General features: G+C 34.1%; 2 protein-coding genes across 2 annotated transcripts; one reads left to right on the top strand and one right to left on the bottom strand.

Moving 5' to 3' along the window:
* Positions 1 to 558: 558 nt before the first annotated feature.
* LOC133299077 (ubiquitin-fold modifier 1) lies at positions 559 to 2,739 on the bottom strand. Its single transcript, XM_061498501.1, has 4 exons — positions 2,559 to 2,739; positions 2,367 to 2,464; positions 1,433 to 1,465; positions 559 to 1,085 (listed from the first exon to the last, which is right to left on the bottom strand). The coding sequence occupies exons 1-4, from the start codon at positions 2,624 to 2,626 to the stop codon at positions 1,018 to 1,020; spliced, it is 267 nt and encodes an 88-aa protein (XP_061354485.1). The 5' UTR covers positions 2,627 to 2,739; the 3' UTR covers positions 559 to 1,017.
* Positions 2,740 to 7,007: 4,268 nt separating this feature from the next.
* LOC133298989 (auxin transporter-like protein 3) lies at positions 7,008 to 9,431 on the top strand. The gene is made up of 8 exons (XM_061498378.1): positions 7,008 to 7,163; positions 7,292 to 7,477; positions 7,602 to 7,714; positions 7,815 to 7,998; positions 8,107 to 8,204; positions 8,413 to 8,620; positions 8,740 to 8,997; positions 9,125 to 9,431. The coding sequence occupies exons 1-8, from the start codon at positions 7,008 to 7,010 to the stop codon at positions 9,317 to 9,319; spliced, it is 1,398 nt and encodes a 465-aa protein (XP_061354362.1). The 3' UTR covers positions 9,320 to 9,431.
* The last annotated feature ends 531 nt before the right edge of the window (positions 9,432 to 9,962 follow it).

Raw genomic sequence — 9,962 nt, 5'->3', positions numbered from 1 at the left:
TAATTACATAGTATGACTTGTTTTTTTGTTTATAACAAGTACTATAATAAGTGAAAACTTTCAATTAAGAATTATAAACTTAATTTTATATTTTCATACATTACAAACTGTGTGACCTAGATTTTAAAATAGCTTTCAGATCTCTCAACAACTGAGAGATCGTATGCTCTTTAATTGGGTATCATAGAAGCTTGTGGAAGTTGATTAGGGACAATCTCATCTTATATCCATTAGAAATTAGAAGTACTAAGAACTGTTGGGGACAAAGTCCATAAATGTTACGGGACCGGCGCAAAAAGCAAAGGAATCAATTTATGATATGATTCATATGAACCATTTATGCTGGATACACAGCCCAAGTGCGTGTTTACTTCTCCCACCGACCATCACATACACGATCACGACTATGGCTTCCCTGGACCATACTGTCCTCACTTCATTTACTTTCATTAAGTAATATGCCATCTTCTTACGAATAACCAGCAAAGGAAGTTCATAGATCCTGGATTCCAATGCATAACGATTCTAAAGAAACAAAATGAGAACCACATAAATGGACTATTATTGAGAGTCGGAAGGTCTTTTAATCATACACCACTTTTGCATGGCCCAACATAAAATAATAATAATAATAATAATAAATCCTCCTCTTCATACACAAATCAACAAGTAACAGGCACTGCCTCGAGATTCAACTATTGATATTGTATTAAAGATCTGATTCATCTCAATTTCCATCACACTTTTGCTATGTTTTCATCTGGAGAAAGGGTGGCGCTTGGAAGTTGCTCAATGGAAAGAGCTACCTCTCATTCAAAGCTGACAGGACTACAGCAGTAAACTACATAATTTTCCCTAAAAATTTATCATTATTCAAAGAAACCTTATCGGTTAAAAACACATTTGATCTCAGTTATATGAAATCAGTAACACTAGTATTTAGAATTTACTATGAAGCTACAGCAGTCCAGATATATAAAGAAAAGGGTCAATATCCACTCGGACATCCCATAACATCTAAGAGGCCCCAACCCTATCACGCGGAATCAGGCGTAGTTCTGAGCCATGCTTGAGGAAGACATTACCTGAAGAAATGAAATACACAATTTGTAAAATGAAAGATAACAACAATCATCAGCCTATAGTATATAATTTTATTCATTGTTATGATATAATCCTTTTATAGGAACCCGTAATTGCAACTCCAAACAATGTGCATCAAGCAGTCACAACATAACCATTTCAAGTATATCATTAAGTTTAATCAGATTAACTCCATCCCAAATGTTTGGGCGACATTGTTTTATTTTTTCCTTGTGAAATAATTATTTATAAAAAGTTTTTTTTACAAGAAGAATTGATCATATTTGAAGAGTGAAATATGATGACACATTGATAAGTTAAAGAAACAGATGATAAAGCATTGCCATACCTGCACTCTGCTGGGGATTTATGCCAACACCATCTGCATGCGTACAAAGTAATAAATATGAAATGTAGCAAATCAAAGATGGATATTAATATAACAAGATATGCTTTCACAGTTAAAGATTTGACAGTCAATAATATACATACACAAAAAACTCTTAAATTTTGCAGTTTTGCATTCATTGGGTTCATGCTAGTATTGTTAGCTTACCTTTCCCATATTCCTTTTCCTTCTTAATAAACAGAATTACATTTTTTAGTGCCAGCAAATGTCAAAGTAACAACGTATAATGGGTTCACCAACTACTCAGTTCAAACAACTAATTTCTCAAACTGCCCGAATGAAATCTCAATCTATTTGATCTCTTTACGTTTTGGAATGGGGGAAGATCCCATTGGACTGTAATTTAAGATCTAAGTGGACAAAACAGCTGAGTTGATCAGATATCCCATCACTATGTTGCCACTACGAATCATGTGAACTTCGACTATATTACCAGCATCTTAGATAGAGCATAAGTGTTATTCAATCTATTCTAATTCACATAACACAGCAAAAAAAAAGGGTTACTAACTAAATTCCAACATCAAAAGTTAGAAAATTATATGGATTACAACAGTAAGATTACAAAGTTTTGATTAACATAATAATCACAAAGTTTTTGGTTGCATCAAGAACCCATAATGAAATCAAAACCCACAGGTTAAAAATAACTGGTGAATCTTAGCTTAGCTTTTTCGAAAGGCATCCACCACCATGTATTCAATATCCATCCCCAAACGATCATAACTATGATTTCCAAATCAGAAAAGTCTCAGTATACTCTGAATATCTTAAAACTAGCAATACCAATAGCAACATCATTAATCTAATTATTATAAAATAAAAAAGAGAGGAAAAGATTGATCAACCCAAAAAAAAGGGGGTAAGTAATTACCGTTGGTGATAATAGCGCTGGTCTGGGGAGGGACTTTGAATTCTTCGGCAGCGAATTTGAGAACGGCAGTAAAAGGTGCAGCCTCTGGAACGCTAAACCTGAAACGAAAAACATAAAATCAAGATTAGGTTAGGGATCAAAAGGAATTAGGGGAAATTGTTGAGATTTGAGAAGCACATAAAAAAGACATACACTTTGAACGGTAGCTTTGGATCGGATGTGAGGGTCACTTTGAACGAAACCTTTCCACCACCCGCCATCTTTTTCACTTCTCCTCTCTGTTTCTCTCTCCCTGCTCTCTCCCTCAACACCGTCCCTGGTGATATTCTTCCAGCGTTTTTCTGACGCAATTGTCGTTTACCTTTTAAACGACATAATTAGTGTGGGCATACTTTTAATAAGACTGCTCCCTAGCGAATATAGTTTATTTTCTTTTGTTTTTCTTCCCTCTTGTTTTTTTATTTATTTATTTAATTTAATTTTTGGTTAGGTATCGGTATGATATCTTATTGGTTGTACTATAAGATTTGCTAAACCTTAATATGTTTAAGGATAAAAGATAATAACTCAAGAGACCTGAACAAAATCATTGTTTTCCATAAATTGAAGGAAATGCATATGAATCAATTGTTAAAATAATGCACATCAAACTTCAATAGACGTGGGGTATGTAAATACTTTCTTCCGTTTTAGACCCTCGGAAATGAGAATTGGTGGGTGCGAAGAAAATTTGCGTCAGACAAATCAATCAATAAATTTAGGCCTCGAAACAACAATCTAGTATGACCCATTGCCATATAGTCAAAGTTGAAGCCCGTTCGAGCCCAAGTTCGACCAACTCACCAAAAACAAAATTGAACCCAAAACTAGAAACGCAAGAAATGACGAAATTATTGGTAGAGTGATAACAAAAGTATTTAATTTGAGCATGTTAAAGGCGCCAAGAAGAAAGAATTGTGATAAAGGTTGATAATTTAAAAAAAAAAAAATTATACTTATAACCTCTTTTCCCTTATAAATATTTTACAATCATTTTTATGATTGTTAGATCAAAATTAAATCAATAACTTTCACTTAATATTATTTTATAACTGTTAATTTGATTTTAATTCAATAATCATAAAAGTGAATGTAATGATAAAGAAATTGTAAATATAATATTTCCTATAGTTTCTGTTAATAATCGAATACTTCTTCAAAGTAATTGAATATTTCATTGACAGCAACCACAAATACCATGTTTTATTGTATAATGAGTTATGATATCACTTCCACCTAATTAGCCATTTCTCATGTCAATTACATATACCTAATTATCCAAAAGCTTAGCATGCAATTTTCCTTCAAGGATTCATCGAACATGGCATAAGTTCTCATACATCAAATTCTAATATAATACTTCATTCATATCATATACATAGCACTTAACACTTGAATTAGAAACCGTAAGTTATGAACTTGAATCTAAATACATAGGCCACAATTATAAGCCTTTAATCAAAGCACAATATCTATCAAAATAGTTATTATATAAGTGCTATATCTCAACAATACATTATGTCATTATAAATAGTCCAAAAAGTTAAATTTGCTCTTTTATAGGTTATACTTACAACCTTTTACAATCATTTTTATAATTGTTATATCAAAATTAAATCAATAACTCTCACTTAATATTATTTTGTGATGATTGATTTGATTTTGATTCAATAATCATAAAAACGATTGTAAAAAGTTATAAAAGAAAATAAATTATAAGTATAATTTTCCTTATTAAAAAAAATAATAGTTTTTTTCCCCCTGTATTAAGGACTATCCACGGATTTGAATAATGTTACTTTGGTAGGGAGAGATACACAAGAAGATTTTGTATAACAATCTGTATCTAAAACTAAAACAGAGGTCCCATGATACGCCACTAACGAATTACCAATGAGAGTTGGAGCTTGAAACTCTCTTTTTCCGTATATGCACTTCTCCACTTTGGATCTACCAACGACAGTGCATGCTACAGTGAGTGTTGCTTGTCTGGAAGACCCATGACCCCGAGCACCAATGTCCATGTCTAACGGCGAACGCACAAGGAGAGTAGTACTTTGATGATTAACATTGACAATTCATCATGCCATGTTTAACATTTTTCAAATCTCAATGCTTACCAGTTACCATCATATTATTTCCTGTTCTTAATTATCTAACCACGCTTAGCAATTTGATAATTTCACACTAATGTTATCATCTAGTGAATTGTGCCTCATGCCTAGGCAGACCCGGTTTTTTTTCCAAGATCAATCAAAAGAAAATAATCTGATTGAAGATAACATAAAATATAAGGATGGAAAAGTTGATGTGTGTATAGCAAGCACCAAAGTCAAAGTGAGGGGTATTTCCTCCCCTTTGAACCTTTTGGTTCTTTATTGGTCCCCAATCGATGCAATCTGAGTCATAAATCAAGAAAGAAGTGACATTCTCTCATGCCTCCATATGCAAGGTGGGGTAAGAACCTAACTATTTTTCTCCTTTTAAAGTAACGATTAGGCTATCATCAATGCCATCACCATCAAAATCAAGTTTCACTGACTGAAAATGACCATCCAAATCTTTGATCTTAATTACTTCAATTATAAATTTGAAATAAAGTGATTGCTGTATCGTAACTATCTAGTATATCAAAAAAAGTATGATTCTGATGTTTTTCATGATCAATAGCAACTGGCAACCATTTGGTTGATGCGTTAAATTCAATGATTGCCCATAGGATGGGAACTTACCACATAGAGTTTGACAGTAAGAATATTATAAGAGAAAAGGAAATAATTGATTACTACAAAAACTATGGTTCAATAAACTCACTTTTAATTTTCAGTTCATTAGGCCATTATAGTTTGGAGTAATCAAAATATGCAACCAATACAGTCCATTGAGCCATAGAATAACATTTTGTTTTAATCACCAACTATAAAAAAATTTCAACTTTGAAAAGATGACTAGGAAATACTTTGACATAAATCATCGAGTAAATTAAAGTTCAGAACTCACACAAGAAATTATGTATGTTCTGAACTTCTATCTAGAGAAAAAGTGAACGGTTATAATTTTAAAAAGTTAATCCAATGGTCCAACAATTCACTGGGACTGGGCCTAATGGTTTGGAAAGTGTTGGGCCATCTTGAACCTATTAATCAAATCTGATATACCGCCCATATCAAGATGCTTTCTTTCTTTTCATTTTCTTTTCTTGCATCTCTTTTTTGACCAGAAGATAAGGATCTCATACCTAAGTCCTCGTAATTGTGATATCCATAGTCACTAATGTTGTAAACCTCTCAAGATATTCATCAAAAACTGCAATTTGACGAAATGAGTGTTTTTGATTCAAAACAAAGTATAAAATTTCGTCAAATTTTTAATAAATAATTTTTGGTCCTTTTACAGTTGATTTGTGAATGAGTTCAAGTCCAAGAAACAATTGTAAAAAATTTTAGGATACACTACTCCAAAAGCTAGCTCAAAGGGTGAGAGTGTCCAAGGTCTTATAAACTCTTACGTTAGTTGCTCTTCAACCAACAACAAACGTGAGACTATATATCTCAACACGTCCCCTCACGCAAGAGCCCTCTTGGCTTGAAGCGTGAATTATGCAACAGGCCCAATCTTTGGATTACCTTTTTTTGTGCTTCCACTTTAAAGTGGGGGCAGTGAGGATCGAACCTCAAGCTCTGATACTACCATGTAAAGAAAGTTGGGATTCAATTTTTTTGTAAAAACAAAATTGATCCATATTTATATGATCATGACTCTTCATATGATCATGTCATTTTTTTTTTTCACACCAGAGAATTCGGATCTAGTGCCACTTACAATCAACCATCCCCTTTATCCTCAATATCGGGCACTAAGATTTGCCCTTTTTTTTTCCATAGATAATTTCCTTTTATGTGAAAATGGCAAAATTGAAAATTTTCAAAATACTTGCAACTTTATAAGGCACTTAGTACATATACCACTTGGATGGTTCGAATGTACGATAATCTAAATAGCTAACTAACGAAAAAGTTGAAAATGAAAAGAAGAAAGTATTGGGGTTCAGCTAGAATTTTCTTTTAGTAAAGCCAGTTGGAAACACGTGTGGTACTAATCATGATTAGCACTAAGCCCTTCTTAAGTGCAATGATTCGTTCCATCTTAGTCTCCCCCACAAAGACATGTTCAACACTCACACTCGAAGCTTTTTCTAATCTCCCTCTGCAGGAAACTTCTCTCTTTTATCGCTGCTACCTACATTATTCATGATCAATCAACGTGCATGGGCTCTTTCAGATTAAAGAAAAAGATTAATAGGCCAATGGTGGGCCACCCCGCTCGTGCACTGCAGCTAACCATGGTCCCTCAAAGCCTACAAAACTGATGATGAGTTTGCACCTTCACAATGGCGAATGGTTAAGGAAAAAAGGCTTACTGCATGTGAACTAAGCAAGGTCCCCACAAGGGTCCATTCACATTCAGTACCTTACTGACAAAAAAAGTTTATATAAGGAAATGGAAGCTGCGTGATTAAGAATGTGAAAGGGTGAAGGAGGGTGAAAAAAGAAGCACTTCTTCTATCTAACCCCCACAACACTTGAAGGGAGATAACAATTAATGGCTTCTGAGAAGGTTGAAACTATTGTTGCAGGGAATTACTTAGAAATGGAGAGGGAAGAGGAGGACTCTAAATCAACTAGTAGCAAACTAACTAGGCTCTTCTGGCATGGTGGCTCTGTCTATGATGCATGGTTTAGCTGTGCTTCTAATCAGGCACTTATTTATGAACCATCATTGCTTTGATTATGTATTCTTTTTTATTTTATTTTTCAGAAGCAGAATTAATCTTCATTTGTACGGCAATGGTCTCATAATTTACTTGTTTGTTGGATTTATTGTAGGTTGCACAAGTGCTATTGACATTACCATATTCCTTTTCACAACTGGGGATGTTATCTGGAATTTTATTTCAGCTTTTTTATGGACTTCTGGGAAGCTGGACTGCTTACCTTATCAGTGTCCTTTATGTTGAGTACAGAACCAGAAAGGAGAGAGAGAAGGTTGATTTCAGGAACCATGTAATTCAGGTGATTATATTTATCATTTTACTATCTACTTCATATTCTTGTCCTTGTATGAATCATTGTGAATAAAGCCTAGTGGGTTAATTTAGATTCTTCTTCTAATCTTGTTTCTTTTGACTGTTTGTAGTGGTTTGAAGTTCTTGATGGACTTTTAGGCAAACACTGGAGGAATCTCGGTCTCTTTTTCAACTGTACTTTCCTTCTTTTTGGATCAGTAATTCAACTAATTGCATGTGCAAGGTAGACAGTGGATCACTATATTGAATTATATATAATCTGCATATGCACATTATTAGCTAACTTTTCTTTTCTAACTGTTTTTATATAATAAATGCCTCAGTAACATATACTACATAAATGACAATTTGGACAAGAGAACATGGACTTACATCTTCGGGGCCTGCTGTGCAACAACAGTGTTCATCCCTTCTTTCCACAATTACAGAATCTGGTCATTCTTGGGTCTCATGATGACCACTTATACAGCATGGTACATGACCATAGCTTCCCTTACCCATGGACAGGTAAAGGCCTCACACAATTTACAAGCCTCTTCATCAGCATATAATGAAAGCAATATATGTGAAATATTGTTGCTTATTTCGTGTTCTTCAATCTATATGTTTCTGAAGGTTGAGGGGGTGAAGCACTCAGGTCCAACCAAATTGGTTCTCTACTTCACTGGAGCTACCAACATTCTCTATACTTTCGGTGGACATGCTGTTACAGTGTGAGGACTCAAAAGCTGAATAAAATTACATACATAAAGGGACTTCATTTCATTTATTTTAGCTATAAAGGTTTTGTTTTAATTACTGAATAAAGGAGAACTTTGTCCTAATTTTTGTTATTGGTGCTTCAAATGGATTATATATATCTTAAGAAAAAGTTCAACATCTTCAGGTGCTATATATGAATCTGACAGGCATTTATTGTAGGGAAATTATGCATGCAATGTGGAAGCCACAGAAGTTTAAGATGATATATCTGATTGCAACGCTATATGTGCTGACCCTAACATTGCCATCAGCAGCTGCAGTCTATTGGGCATTTGGGGACATGCTTCTCACCCATTCTAATGCCCTCTCTTTGCTCCCAAGGACAGGGTTCAGAGATACTGCTGTCATTCTCATGCTCATTCATCAGGTTCATTTTCATTCCATAAATCTTCTTATACATAGATTACATTAATTTTCAAATAGAAACTAAAGCAAATTGTAATCAACACCATCTAAAGGGACTCTTTTATTTGATGCCTTTTGCAGTTCATAACTTTTGGATTTGCTTGCACACCTCTATACTTTGTGTGGGAGAAATTCCTTGGGGTGCATGAAACCAAGAGTTTGTTCAAAAGGGCATTGGTTAGACTTCCTGTTGTGATTCCAATATGGTTCCTGGCAATCATATTCCCTTTCTTTGGCCCCATTAACTCAACTGTTGGATCTCTCCTTGTTAGCTTCACTGTTTACATAATTCCTGCCTTGGCACACATGTTGACATTTGCTTCAGCACCGGCTAGAGAGGTTAGACACCTAGAATTGCTTATCTCATGAACTTATATATTTATAAATATGTTGCATTTATTCAATGCTTTTTACTTGGTGCTTATGTGCCAACCTAGTTATATATCTCTCTTTTTTACTTTGACAGAATGCTGTGGAGAGACCACCATCAATTTTAGGAGGATGGGTAGGATTGTACTCTGTGAATGTCTTTGTGGTGGTATGGGTTTTGGTGGTAGGATTTGGGTTGGGAGGATGGGCAAGCATGCTTAATTTCATACACCAAGTTAAAACATTTGGGTTATTTGCTAAGTGCTTTCAGTGTCCCCCTCACAAGGCCTAAAGTAGCTCCTCTAGTTTCTTGTGATACCTATGAGATCATAAATGTGTGTAAAGAGATTGGCATTTGTACTTTCTTTTTTCCATTTATTCCCCCTTTTTTATTTTTATTGTAAGAAGCCAAATGCTGTTGATTGTGTCAGCTAAAGGTGTGATGGCAATCACTGCCACCCCTTATACGAACTTATAGTTAGAATTTCATGTGCTGAGTAGTCATTTCTTGTTGTGCAATTATCTTGCGATATGCTGGACTTGCTTTGTGTTCTCTCTCTTTTATTTAATTTTTATCGTTTGCTGAGATTCTCTCTCTTTTCTGCACCTTGCTACATTTAACTAAAACAATTAAGGTAGGTTGAAACTGACTTTTCCTATTAAAAGAAAAAGATTATTGAGAAAAATGTGTGATTCACTTTTTCTTTTTCTTTTTTTGAAAGAGTGATTCACTTTTATACATTTCAAAGAAGGAAAAATTATTTATCCTTTTAAATAACATAATTTATATTCTTTCACTCTCACAAAGAAACGAGACTCACATCTTTATTTATTTTTTGTCAACTTTATCCTCAAACCATAGAATTATGAAAGTCCACCTTTGATAATTAACAAGAATTATACTTTTCAAAGTACACCTATTCTGTAACCAATAA

This window comes from Gastrolobium bilobum, unplaced genomic scaffold (assembly GCF_033153095.1).
Source record: "Gastrolobium bilobum isolate Gb01-03AN ecotype WA unplaced genomic scaffold, APGP_CSIRO_Gbil_v1 utg3919, whole genome shotgun sequence".
Classification (NCBI taxonomy): Eukaryota; Viridiplantae; Streptophyta; class Magnoliopsida; order Fabales; family Fabaceae; genus Gastrolobium; species Gastrolobium bilobum.
The sequence above is the reverse complement of the archived record's forward strand: the minus strand, read 5'-3'. Positions and strand labels throughout refer to the sequence as shown.